This window comes from Leptinotarsa decemlineata, unplaced genomic scaffold (genome assembly GCF_025532065.1).
Source record: "Leptinotarsa decemlineata unplaced genomic scaffold, Ldec_3_MD MMD2_tig00026299_RagTag_RagTag, whole genome shotgun sequence".
In the NCBI taxonomy this organism is placed as follows: domain Eukaryota; kingdom Metazoa; phylum Arthropoda; class Insecta; order Coleoptera; family Chrysomelidae; genus Leptinotarsa; species Leptinotarsa decemlineata.
Window position 1 is genome coordinate 3,717,191 of NW_027412676.1, and position 14,923 is coordinate 3,732,113.

At 34.7% G+C, this 14,923-nt stretch overlaps 1 protein-coding gene across 1 annotated transcript; it reads right to left on the reverse strand.

The window, feature by feature from the left end:
* Positions 1–1,309: 1,309 nt before the first annotated feature.
* On the reverse strand, positions 1,310–13,112 carry LOC111503764 (cytokine-like nuclear factor N-PAC). The gene is made up of 2 exons (XM_023158161.2): positions 12,096–13,112; positions 1,310–1,770 (listed from the first exon to the last, which is right to left on the reverse strand). The coding sequence occupies exons 1-2, from the start codon at positions 13,079–13,081 to the stop codon at positions 1,395–1,397; spliced, it is 1,362 nt and encodes a 453-aa protein (XP_023013929.1). The 5' UTR covers positions 13,082–13,112; the 3' UTR covers positions 1,310–1,394.
* Between the last annotated feature and the right edge of the window lie 1,811 nt (positions 13,113–14,923).

Sequence of the window (14,923 nt, forward strand, 5' to 3'; positions counted from 1 at the left end):
CGATTGAGGTTGGGCCTATGGCGGAAAGTGCTTACTGCGCAACCTCTGCTGCAGGCAACAAGTGATGCAATTGAACCCAGGTTTGTGTTTAATAAACCCTACAAAATACAAATCAAGCAGAACACAGAGTCAGATGTTACAAATGCAATACGGATTTATACAGATGGCTCAAAAACCAAAGAAGGTTCAGGATGTGGAGTGTACTCCAGATCACTAAGCCTAAGAATTAAGTGGGGAATGGGAAGAAATACCAGCGTGGTCCAAACAGAACTGGCTGGTATCTCAATCGCCACAAAAGAAATAACCAAGAAAAAAATTTCTGGCAAAAACATTACAATCTGCACTGATAGCAGACAAGCACTATTAGCCTTGAACAGACAGCGTGTTACTTCAGGGCTAGCACTAGAGTGCCACCAAGATTTAGCCAAAGCCTCGATAGATAATAACATTATCCTGAGGTGGGTTAAAGGGCACAACAGGAGTAAAGGTAATCGCATTGCCGACTCTTTAGCCAAGGAAGCGGCTGGACTAAGAATTTTAGGACCAAGTGGCACCCACGGCCTGATGACTTCGACAATTGCGGAACTAGTCAAAAGTTACACCCATGCTCAATCTCTAAAGAGATGGGATGAAATCAAAGGATGTAATCTTGCCAGGATCATCTTGGGCGACCCTGGGAAGCTGGCGCCGAAGAAATATCAGGCGATGACCAGGAAAAATCTACGCCTTACAGTAGGATTTCTGACTGGCCACTGTCAGCTAAGGAAACACCTACATAATATGGGGCTAGTGGACACACCTCTATGCAGGATGTGTGAACAGGAAGATGAGACTGTCAGGCATGTCCTGTGCGAGTGCCCGGAGTTATCGTCAATAAGAGAGTGTATGTTCGGCGAGTCTTGGCCTACACCTGCCGATATAAAGGAGATGTCTCCCAGCGACCTGTCCACCTTCCTGGAAAGGACAGGATGGACGACGACCTAGGAGGACAACTCCTCGGGAGGATGTACAATGGGTCACATGTGGCCTAAGTGCGTGGGCTTACACTCACCCTCCCTACTCTACAGATACAGATACAGAACCCAATCCGTTTCTAAAATGAATACTTTTCACCTTTGCTATTATTCGCCTATCATATATTTTAAACTTGAAATGCAGCTTTTCCTAGCTCTCTTGCCAACAACTCACTAAAACCACTAGACTTGTGTGTTATATGTTTAAAGACTTCAGAAAATCATTGTCGAATTTAGAAGTTGTTGAGTTAATTAAAGTGGGATCAGTACAAAGGAATTTTATTAACACATACAGGAAAGTTCTAAAAAATATATTTCTAAATGAACTGGCAAACAAACTTAAACAATAATTATTTAAAATAAACCAACCAAATAAAAAAATCAGTGCTTATTCCTCAAGTAAATTGCAGCAGCATCATGACTCCCATAATCCAGTTTACAACAGTGTTTGAAAATCTGATTTGCTATAGATGTCAGCAACATGGGGTGTTGAACTTTATTTGAGAGTTCAAGACCCATTTTCAGGTCTTTCTGCATATGCTTCAGTGATTGATCCCCATTGCAACAAAAATCTTTACTCACAATAATGTTTCCTTTTCCTTTTAGATAGGTGCTTGAGAGTCCGGTGAGATTGAAAATATCCAAAAATTTATCTTGAGGTAAGCCACACCTTTCGGCCAATGCTAAACCCTCTGTTAAGGCTCCAAGACATATACCCTTCATAATTTGAATAATAATGTTGATCCTGGCGGCATTCCTGAAACAAAAAATGAATTGAAAATGGACTATTCAAGGAAACAAAAAGAAAATTTAGGCTTTGAAGTTGAGAATCATTTGACAATGGTGGTAGCTCTGACTCTGAATTGAGAATTGGGTATGACACCCTTTACCTATCAACATCATTAACAAATGAATCAAACAATATTGGATTACGATGAGATTCGTGTGGTATACCATATGAAATCTACCTGATAAAAACTCCTTCAACCATTTCAGCTTTGTTCCATGAAAATACAAAAGCAATGAGCAAATCATGGTTGACTCTATCAAAGGATTTAGAAAAGTCAGTGTAGACAGAATCAACCAGTAATATATTTGAAGCAAATCCATGCTGTTGTGGTTTTATAAGTTATTTGCTTTCCCATGTCATTACTTTAGTCACAAAAAATCAAATAGTTTTGGTATTTCTGACTGATAACAAATAGCTCTATACTCGTAATTTTTGGTATTATATTTATCCCCAGCTTTAAAAATTGGCTCCAGAAAGCTTTGCTTCCAATATTCAGGAAATATTTCAGAATTTAATGACAAATTGAAAGTAGTGGTTATTGGATTCACCAATGTATTTATTAATTCTTCATAAAAATGAGTGGAACACCATCAGGTTCGAAAGAAAACTTATCTGGTAAGTTTATTATTTCAAATGACTGACGTTAACTGATCTTTCAGTTATATTATGGGATTTCTGTGTTACCATAACAAGTGAACAATGAAAAAAAATACATAGCAAAATCATCAATGATTCCCTCGTGTTGGTTATGAAAGTTCAAGCTTGGTAAATCGTAGTTTCTCTTATTACACAAATTAAAAACAAAATGTAAATCCCAAAGATTTGGGATTTACATTTATTCTACATTACATTCTATATCTCGAATGTATTGAGTATAACAGGAACTAATGGTTCTCTACATTCACAGTATAAATTTGAAAACATTTTGTAATCTCCAGATTGGTGCTGGAGAGGCAATAAAGCAAGTGTCTTATTCCGAAACATCGATGTCCGCCATTGAGGATAACAGTGTTCCATATAAGTGAAATTTTACCTCTTTCATGTACTATGTTGTGTAACAATCCTTTGAATGATATCTGATTCAGTTTCATAACGAATTTTTCGAGTACAAACTGAATAGCGAAAAGGGTTCATATAAAAGTAGTATTTGGAAAGTAATTTTTCTTTCATGTAACTCAATATTTATATAAGAGTAGTTGTTTCAAGAGGCACTTCCATTATAAAGTAGTAGCAACTTTTCAAATGGAACACCCTGTATATAATATTATTTTTGGAATCTACAACAATTAACCGAAAACTTTTCCACTATACCTATCTGTTACCTTTTCGAAACATGACTTATTTTCAATTTTTTCTTCGGAAATATTGACCTCTATAAATGCTGATATTTTCAAGAAATACTATGATACCGAAATTTGGTTTGGAGTTAGGTGATACTTGGAAGGTTTCCACATTTCAGCATAATCTACGTTAATTCAATACTGGGTGGTTAAAAAATACAGTTTTTTCGTTTGCTTGAAAAAGTGACTGAAAGTTGATTATTCCAAATGGAACACCCTGTGTAGTATTACACATGCAGAAATCTCCGTCTAGTTGGTACCAACATTTTCGATATTCTTCGAATGGCAGATTATCGAGAATTTGGAGATTTTGGATATTCAGATAACTGGTGGATGTTAATTATTCCCCATACATTGCGTACCTCAACTTGTTGTCCATTAACATGAAGAAGCCATTAAAGCTAATTTTTTTTGGAAATCCGGCTTCCTTTGTGACGTGAGGATTTTCACTGGACCATTTATGAACATTTTTTCTATTGAAAATGGCTTCTCTCGAAAATTTCGATTCATCTGTCTAAATAATTTTATTTAAAAAAAAATGGAGTTTCCTGAATGCATATCAACAACATTTCACAAAATTCAACTCACTGTTGAGGGTCTTGAGGCATCATTGCTTGAATTTTGGTGAATTTATAATCATGCATTTTATGTCATCGCAAGATTCTTTGAACCGATGAATATTTTATATCCAAATCTTCTTCAGCACTTCTTATCGATGACTCGGGAAATGCGTGAAAATATGCTAAGACATTAATCTGGTTGTCTTCAGAAGTTACGGGTCGAAGCAAGTTTCTTGATTCTTTTAAAGTTGGCCCAAATGCATTGAAATTGTTCTGAATTCGGATACATTTCTCGAGGTTCGACAGGTACCTATTTAATAGGTTGGCTACCTACTGAGGTTAACAATTTTGTTTTATATATATATATATATATATATATATATATATATATATATATTGATACATGTCTCCCACACAGGAGTGTGCAGAGTTCATTGTTCATTTAATATTCAAATTATATTAATCATATTCAAGAGTGAGTTCATAAATCTTTTTATAAATGATACTAGGCTGTCAGCAAGTGATCTCAGTTTATCCAATGGGATCAAAATAATCAATCACACATGGCAAAATATTTGAATTTCATTATGTAAAATTCGGGGAGTCATCCAAAGTTATATATACCAAGTACTTCTTCGATTGACGACTTGTTTATTTTGTGGAAATTCATGTTCACTGAGGATACACTACAAAAACACACTTTTGTCTATTTTCCACTATATTTCTTTATTGTTGACCGGTTTCGGCTATTACACCATTTTCAAAGTAGTACCAAGTACTTGGGCAGTATTGGAAGAGAATATGAGCCTCTGAACTTTTCCCATGTTAATTTTAGGAAGATTGGTGTTGAACCATTTTTTAGCTTGGCTTTCGGCAAGTTTTGAGATTTCCACTGAATTTTTGCAATTTTTGTCTGAACAACTTGGAAGAAAAGGTCGTTAATAAAAATTATGAATAGTAGAGATTCTAGCACAGATCCTTGCAGAACACCGTTAACTATAGGCTCCAAATTTGACATTCTGTGGCCTCCTTTCGATTTTGTAAATACCATGTGAGAATTGAGAGAACTAGCTACACCTCTAACCCCATATTCATTAATTTTATCAAGTAGTAAGTGGTGAGAAACACAGCGTTACAGCGCTATGCAGACAATTCTCAAAGCCGTCAACAATGTTTCTCATCATACGAACAACTGCGTCTACAGTAAAGACTTACGGAAACCATACTGATCAGGATTCAAAATTTTGTTTTTTAGAAATAGAAATATAACCTGTTTTTAATCATCATTTAGAAAAGTTAACCAAACATAGGGACAATAAAAATGGTTCAATGATTTTCAATTGTATTCCTATCAACTTGTTCAAAAACTGGAATGACCTTACCGATTTTAAATTTATCTGGAAATGATCCTTTACTTATGCAAGCATTGAACAAATAGGTGAGTGGTTCCACAATTAAATCACAAGTTGCCTTAATTGTTTTACTGCTGAGATGATAGACACCAACACAATTAAAATTTTTCAACAACAGATGTATACATAAACAAACCAGGTGAACAGAGCGAACAGGGTTTCAGTGTGTCAAGTGATATTAAGAAGATGTTGTCTTTATCAATGCAGAACTCTGCAATGATAGTATTAGCAATTGTAGTAAAATATATGTCAAACTCATCGCGAGTTATTTAGTCTGTAATTATGTGCCGGTTATACTTGGAGTTTTCATTATTAATGAACTTCCAACAGTCCCCCAGTTTGTTTTTAGAGTTTTAAATAGAGTTATCGAAGCCATCTTTTTTGGCTACACTGATAGCTTTGAGATATTCACTGTTGGCATTCCTGAAAACCTGTTTGTAAATGGGATCCTCAGTTGCATCAGATACAGCCTTCCAAGGCCGTAGCCAGGGGGGATCAAGGGGGATAGATCCCCGCCACCGAACAATGTGAGGATTTTGTGAGGAATACTAAAAAAGGGCGCGAAAATGTGAGTATTACGGCAGCTCAAAGTAAGTAATTTTGGCATCTTACATTGGCAACACTGCTTATGACGTTTCTGCGGAATATATAAGAGCCCTGTCGAGCACGCAGGCGCAGTTCTGTCTTACGCGATCCAATGCGAGTACGGAGATATAAGCGAAGTAATAGTGCAGTGTGTGGAGTTATAGTGTTGCGAATTAGTGAAGTGAAAGTGAGTAATGATATGATTTTTTAATTTGAATTAAAAGGATTTGATGCCTGATAGTTGACTACTCACTGGTATTAATTCTCTTTAAAATCTTTATTGAAGTGAATATTTTTGTACAAATGGAATTAATACTTGGCTCCTTTTTATAATTTTTAATTTGTTACAGGTCGATTAACAATTGAAATGGCAAAAAGGACGCAAGAAAATACATTATTCAAATATTTATTTAAAAAATCTAAACTTGATGCTGATAGTGAAGCCAGTGACGGTTCTACTGAAAATCAGTGTTCAAGTGATTTCGACATCGATATTGCTACAAGTAGTTCTAGTACTTGTGGTGCCGTTCCTGGGACTGTGGATAATGTTTCTTGGCATTTTTTAGATGTGGGATACTATATGGGATCAAACATAAAAATTGATGATGATTTGAAGATTGTTGAAATATCCTTGGATGCCAGAAAAGACATTCAAGTTTCCAGTAAGTGACGATAAAAGAAAGCTAAAATTTCAAATTCAATGGATTGAACGCTTCTCGTCGTTGGTTTACACTAGTACAGGGCAACAAGGTGCTTTATGCAAATACTGTGTATTATTTGCCAAAGATTGCGCAGGAAAAGGCTCTCATCAGCAATTGAAATCCTTAGTTACTAAGCCACTCACTAAATGGAAAGATGCTATACATGATTTCTAACATCACAATGAAAGCCAGTATCACAAATCTTCTGTATCATTGGCTGATAATTTTATGACGGTGTATAATAAATCTCAGGCAAATATAATGAGTCAGATGGATAGTGGATACTTAGCGCAAATAGACGAAAACCGGAAACGGCTCATTCCGATTATTGAAACAATTGAATTATGTGGACGTCAGGAATTGGCTTTGAGAGGTACGTGCGACTCAGGTCCTATAAAAATCAATGATCCTGAGCCAGAAACAAATGATGGAATTTTTCGTGCTATCGTACGGATGAGAAGCAGATGTGGAGACTCATATCTAATGAAGCACATGGAAAATACGACGTTGAACGCTACCTAACTAATCCCGAAAATACAAAATGAACTTATTGCAATTTGTAGTGAAATAGTCCAAAAAAAAATTGTGCAAGAATTGAATACTGCGAAATTTTTTTCAATCCTTGTTGACGAAACTACTGATGTTTCACAACAAGAACAAATGTCCATTTGTGTGAGATATGCCGAGCCAAAAGATAATGTGTTTATCTTGCGTGAAGATTTTTTAACTTTTGTAATAGTTGAAAATACAAAAGGAAAGTATTTAGCTGATGCAATTTTATCTGAATTGAAATCTTTGGGAGTAGATTGTGAATACTTAATCGGACAAGGATATGATGGAGCTTCTTCGATGAAAGGAAGTTTTAAAGGTGTGCAGGCAGTAATTCGTGAGTCACATCCAGAAGCTTTATACGTAAGATCTTGGCGACACTGCCTGTTTCCACATGTACCTCTGAGAGGACTTTCTCTTCCCTGAAACGATTCAAAACTTATTTAAGAAACTCCACAAGCCAGGAACGACTGAATTGTTTGGCGTTATTGTCAATCCATCGTAGAATTGACATTGACACCGAGGAGGTAATTGATTTGTTTGCTGCAAAGAAAGCTAGAAAACTAAATTTGATTTTGTAAAAAATGTTAATATTTCTGTAATGGTTTTCTAATAAATATATATGATCAGGTAACACCATTTTCTTTCTTTCATTTATTTTTATATTTAATGTTTTTCCACTGTTCCACCAAACCAAACCCCCGAAATTATTTTCTGGCTACAGCCTTGCAGCCTTCACTGCATGCATTTTGGATTTTTATCAAACTATTTGGGTGAGATTTTTTTACTACATTCGATACTTTTTTCAGAGAAAAATGTTTATGAACTAATTGATGAAAAACCTCTAGAAGGAATTGTGAATAGATTAGGAATTGTGATAGATTCGGTCGAGATGCAGTCCTAGAAATGCTGCCAATCAACATCCTGTAATGATGACTTTAATTCAAGTATGCTGTTGGAGTTTATGATCCTCCTGAAAATAGGAATGGTGTCAGTATCTACATTGTTTTTGTTTTTAATGAATTGGGCATAGTTATCTGAAAGGCACAAATCCATTACACCCTTTGTGTATTATTCTTCCCCAACACTGGTAAAATGATTATCGATACAGCTAAATGAACCATTTTCAACTCTAGTAACTTGTGTAATTCTGGCATGGAATCCAAATGAGTTTGTAAGAAAAACTAAATTCAAGAGATTCATAGAGGGTTTTTGAAAGGTAAAGTTAAAGTCATCCAACAGTATAAAATCCAAAAAATCACTTTCTTTCAGATACAAGAAAAGTTTGTCTGGCTTGTTAGAAAGTTCATGAATATTCTAATTCAAATAAAAATTGAATATATGGTAATAAATTTCTACTTCAAAAAATATTTTTCCATTAAAAGAATATTACTGGAGTTTCATTTCAATTCTTCTAGAACTACCTTGTCTCCACATTTTTCTGAAGAGAGAGGCTAGATGGACTGCATATAGACGCGTGCACTATATTGCTTTGTGCGATTTGCGATGTGCACAATTGCAGAGTGCACTAGACTGCTGGCTGACACTGGAAGTCACAGCATTCTGAAAATGATCTCTGACAATATGCCTCCAACTGTCAATTAAGAACTGCCTTATACAGTACTTTTCCCGAGTAGATAGGATTGAATCCTGCGGGAAAAGGAAATTTTAAGAACAGATAGTTGTTGGTTCACAGATGAATTAAAAACAACTTCGGGGCCTAGTACAGGTGTTTTTAGTTGCAGACCCACGACAGAGTTATCAACCTGCCTAGGGACCTATGCGACTGTATTTCAAGCGGAAATATATGCTACTGAATTGTGTGCGGAGAGATTGGTAAAATCCAACCTCACACACAAGTCAATAAAAGTTTTCTCGGAGAGTCAAGCAGCGTTGGAAGCTGCTTGACAGCAATGTCTAAGTTGCTAGCAAATGCCATAAACGACTCTCCTCAATAGTAAGACTTAACAAATTGTCTCTGGTCTGGGTTCCTGGCCACACTGGCCTGGAAGGCAGTGAGGCTGCTGACTCCCTGTCTTTGGCATTGCTTTAGGTTTTGCCAAACAAACATTGAACACCTGGATGGCAAGAAGATTTGAAGACTTCTGGCAAAATCTTCCAGGATTGGCTCACTCCAAGGCATTCATTCAACCTTCGTAGCTTGAAACCAAACAGTTGTTGGACTACAGTAGGGATGAACTATGATTTCTAACAGGCCTCCTTACAGGTCACTGTCGTCTGATTCATCATATGCAGAGACTCGGACTGTCGGAAGACAGTGTGTGTCGTCTCTGTTTGGAAAATGATGAAACAGCAGAGCATATACTATGTGCCTGCCCTGCTGCAGGCCGAATCAGGTTTTCGGAGTAGAACCACACTTCTACCATCTGACCTGAAATATCACTCACCATATAAACTAATCGGCTTCGTCAAGAAGCTGGGTTTATTTGGTCGAGTTTGAATAGGTGTGAGCCACAATGAACCCTTGCGGGTTGCAGTGGAGGTCGAATAGACCCACTCACTTTTGACCTAACCTAATATTTTACTATATGACTTGTTGTAATAAGTATTTTTAGTTATCAGATTTACCTGACTAGTAAATAAGGCAACATTGTTAAATTAATTTCAAGACAATTAAGACGCAGGTACTTAACAGTGGTGTCTATGGTATAAATAAGAACAACATTGTATGTAGATTTAGTTTAACCCTCCTCTTGAAGATGATCACTTGGTGATTGAAACATGTGTCGAGGTGTTGAAAATAACGGTTTGGTGTTGGGAAAAAACTCCAGTAATATTCATTACTACACCAAAGGTTCCAAACAGTGCATTACAAGTATCTTTCCATTATTTGAAAACTGTTACAAATATTATCATAAACTCTAAGTTGTATCAAAAAGCCAAAGAATTACTGAACAAAGAAAAATTAAAATTACTTACTGAAGTTATGAAATATTAAATTACAAAAAAGTCATACTCATTTTCCAAATGTACAGAGTTTAACTGAATAAGTGTAAAACATTTAAGGAGGTGATTCCTCATCGAAAAAAAGATAGGATCTTTCATATAAAGAAACTTCATTGGAGCATCCCTTGTTAAGATTCAGCCTCTTAAAAGGGGTACATAAAATTTGTATAACAATTTTTTTCACAAGCACTGAAAAAGTTACAATATTGAAATTAACCTGACGTTTTGTAGTACCAAAAAGACACTTAGCCAGTAATTTATTTGGTTTACCCCATGGTTGTGAGGGGTGGAAAACGCAACCCCTAAAATTTATTTCCAATGTAACTTTTTGTCTAATTATTTGTTAACCATTTGAAAATTTATTTCCGATAGCATGTTTCATTCTAAATAAAAAATGTCTTTTGGGTTTTTTGCCCAAAATAAACCAGTTCGCAGCAAAAAATTATTTTACGAACAACTACAGCGATACATCATCATAAATGCGAACTGGATTTATTGTTATTTTGTAGTTAGTACCTGCATTAAACGATTAAGGGGTAATAAACAAAACTAATTTATTAATAACAAAACACACAACATGTAGAAATCATAGTAAATGTTCAATATGTCTACCTTCAGACATTTCGCATCGCATCGCATTTCGCAGACGCATCGATGATGCGGTTTCTTAAGTCCTGTACATCGCGAACAGGAGTACGATAAATCAAATGCTGTAAATGGCCCCAAATAGAAAAATCGAGAGGATTGAGATCCTAGGATCGAGCGGGCCAGTTCTGTGGTCCTCCTCGACCTATCCACTGATTTGCATATGTTTCAGTTATATGCTGACGTGCTACTTGACTAAAATAGGCGGGAGACCCATCATGCATAAAAAACATATCCCTTCTGACTCCCAAAGGAACTTCCTCCAGCAGTACTGGATGCACTTCTCTTAAAAATTGAACGTATGCCTCACCATTTAATTGAGGAGGTAGAAAATGAGGCTCAATTAAATCATCCCCAATAACTCCGAGCCATTTTATTTCTCAACATTGTTAGGTTACAGTCATATGTATGACTCTAGTTATTAGTTATTATTATTGTTGTTTAAAGACATATTATTATTGTTTACTGATTTATTATTATTATTGTATATTATTATTATTATTGTATATTATTATTATTATTGTATATTATTATTATTATTGTATATTATTATTATTATTGTATATTATTATTATTATTGTATGTATATTAGGATTTCCTAAATAAACGTATTCATTCATTCATTCATTCATACGTTAAGAGAAAACTGTTCTTAATGGTTAGTTTCGACAATAGCGTGAGGTTTTTATCAGCCCATATGTGGTAATTATGAAAATTAATAATCTTGTCCCTGAGAAAAACTACATTCGTCTGTGAATTCTATCGTCGTCAGAAAGTCACAATTTCTTCTAATCATTTCCAGCATCCAATTGCAAAATTCAAAATGGTTCGGAAAGTATCGCGGTAACAGTGCCTGTACTCGTTGCAGATGGTAAGGGTATAAGAATTGTTCCTTTAAAATTCAAAATATCGTCATATGATCAACATTTAGTTGGAAAGCAATCTTTTTAGTACTGGTAGTAAGTTGTTCTTCAATCAAATTAAGTACTGCTTCCTCAAGCTGTGGTGTTCGTACTTCTCGATGGTGACCACAATCCTGCGTTCTTTTGTCGAATGAACCATATTCTCGTAATCATTGATGAAGCCGAGCAAATATTCTATGTGAAGGATGCTGCCGTTGAGGATACATTTCAGCATATCTTCTAGAAGCTTCTAACCCATTCCCCTGCGACAGACCGTAAACGTAATGCATATCAGCCATTTCCTCATTTGTGTATGCCATTTTAATAACAAGTGAATTATTAAAGTAACAAATTAAGAACAGAACAACAACACATAATTAATATTAATTCAATTTCGAAAATTTACAAACTGACAGCATCATACCAACTTTTTTAGTGCTTGTGAAAAAAATTGTTATACAAATTTTATGTACCCCCTTTAAGGGGCTGTATCTTAACAAGGGATGCTCCAATGAAATTTCTTTATATGAAAGATCCTATCTTTTTTTCGATGAGGAATCACCTCCTTAAATGTTTTACACTTATTTAGTTACACCCTGTATAGGGGTGGCATAAAAACTTATGAACTCACCCAACATCTCCGAAGAAGGAACTATTGGCGCCTCCTAGTGCATAAAAACAAGGGTGGCAAGCATCAAACAGATCTCGGCATCCAGCTGCTATAACGAAAAAGCTTTTTTCCACTGATTCCAATGTACTACGTTGAAGTTGAGCTTCAAGATAGCTGCCTCCTTTGTTTTCAACCATTTCACCAATGTTTCTAGATGACTCTGGATCGATATTAGTCATCACTACTACACCTTTATCTTTCGCTATATTATCAGAGGGGCTATTAATTCCAAAATTATTTTCTACAATTCTCTTAGCGTCCAGGTGATTTGAAACGCAAATGAATACTATATCAGAGTTTTTAAGGATGGCACGTGGGCTGAGATGGCTTTTCAGTTTTTTAAAATGCCCTAACTCTGAGAGTAATTCATCACTTTTTTTTGTACTTCTGTTCCATATATTTACAGTATGACCCGAGTTCACAAGGTGCCTTGTTAGTGCACTACCTATGATGCCTGTGCCTATTACACCAAAAATTTTGTCAGACGGTGATCTCATGATGTTTTCTTCAGATTTATATAGGGATTCATTGTTTATGTCGACAGTTTTGAATTTTGGCCTTTTTTTATTTCTAGCTAGATTTCTACCATCCCTCTTGACACCTCTTTGTTGAACTTTGAATTTTTTTTTTCTCTCAACTACATAGTTTGGATCGTTTTTCACCTTCTCAAGTTGTTCTTCCAATTCCTGAACAGCTCCCACAAACAAACTTTGCTTATACAGTGGTATATATTTATCTTTATATTGTTCATATGGTTTGATATGGCGCTCTTCTATCCAGGAATAGTCATGTGATCCAAAAAAATATACCCAACAGTATTCTTTCCCAGGGTCATTAAGTGGCTTTTCCGGTACTTCAAATTCAGGTTCAAGAACAATTGATGGCCAAGGAGGATAACCTATTAATTTAGCCCACACAAAACGATCTACACTTATTTTTCTATCCATGGTTAATTTATTTTGAAATTTGAGTTGATTAATGTTGAACTTTTGCGAAATATTCACGCTTTATTTTTTCCCTCTCTTCTAAAGGTGGCAGAAGGGGTCGTATTCCATTACGTATCCTGTCTTTTTTAACGGCGTACTAAAATAGAACAAAAAAAAGAATAAGTTACTAAAAACTACACAAAGATACCAATGACTTATATTTTGGTACAACCATTGAAAAATTTTACATACAATGCATTTAAAGAAACACACCATCTTTATCATATTTAAAAAAAGTTAATTTCTTGATGAATATTGAGTTATAAAAAATATAAAAAACAATTCATTTGTTACTCTCTGAATTGAGTTTTTTGCCATTTTTGTAATACTCATTTCGAAGCTTTTCTTACAACATTTTAAATGCTATTATAGGTTAATTAAGGTGGAATAACAATTAGAAATCCCAGAAAGTAAAATGATTCTTTACTATTTTACCAATAATGACATATTTCATATTTTTGGGAAGGCATATCCTACAAAAACTTGAAAATGTAAACATTACCATTTTCCATCCTTGCTATACTTGTTAGTGTCAATACTTATAGAAGACAAAATTTTCATAAAAGCCCTTATTCAGGTTGTAAAAATACAATGAAATTAAATAAATATCCCATGCTATCAATGGATTATGCATATCTGTGGGCAGTTAACTGAAACATTTCCATTGTTTACAGGGTTGCAAAAAATTAAATGAATTGGTTTCAATTAGTAATAACAGACAAAGTGTTTTCTCATCATGATAGAGAATCATAATATCAGTGCTAAATAAATCTCTAGAATAACAACTCTAATATTGGGAAAGAATCGTTTTGAATTCCTAAATTCGAACTTCAAACAAAAAATGCAGGAAACTTCTGAAGAAAGGAATTAACTTCAAAATAAACTCTTTCCTAAAATGTGTAGACTATACACAGTTTCTTTCAGATACAAACTTGAAGAAAAAGCCATTATGAAACATTTTTACATGAACCTTGAATTACACGTAAATCACTTTTTCCTATTCAGTTTATACTCCCACATTTTTTGTTTGGAGATGCAAAGGTAAAAAGCAAATATACACTTTTCTCAAAAACTGATATCTGATGAAATATGTTCCCTTTTCAATCAGAACTCTGATATATTGTAGCATATATAATATCTCATTAAATCAAACAGAATACTTTTGAGGGTAATTGCATACTAATAAGACAAAATATATGAGTTTTTTTATAGCTGCTCAAGTTATAACACAACTGGCAATAACTTTAATCCGAAACAAAATATAGTATGGAGAAATTATAACAGCACAGTCTGGCACTCATGTGGCTGTATTACCAAACTTGCATATTATAAAATAACTCTAATGTGACTTATATTGCAACTATTTAGGAACTAATTTTTTTCAACTTATTGCAGTACACAATGAAATTGTGTATGTAATAGTTCTTAATAAAGTAGTAATATTTTAATGGAGCAAATAATTTTACTTACCCAAAAACTTTTGCAGGCAGTATAATTCTGGATTTCTAATTGGCATGCCTCTTTATCGAAATTATTATCATTGAAGCATTTGAAAGTCAATTCATGTTCTTTGAGACAAGGATTTTTTTCCTCAGCATCTTTATTTTTCATTACAAGTCAAAAATGGTTGGCGGGCCTGTAAAATGAAAGTTTTTAAAAAAATTAATGAGACATATTCAACTATGACAAAATATTAAAAAAAAACTATGGTAATCTGAAACTTACCAAAATTTCTATAAAAAATTGTCTACCTTACTGTCACTACTCTACCACAGAACTACAAAGCTAAGAACCCTGACACAG

Excerpts from the sequence above, each read along its gene's own strand:
- LOC111503764 (XM_023158161.2), bottom strand. The coding sequence starts at position 13,081 with ATGGATAGAAAAATAAGTGTAGATCGTTTTGTGTGGGCTAAATTAATA. Across the intron at positions 1,771-12,095 it reads TCCTTCTTCGGAGATGTTGG|GAATGCCGCCAGGATCAACA; the intron begins GTGAGTTCATAA and ends TTTTTGTTTCAG.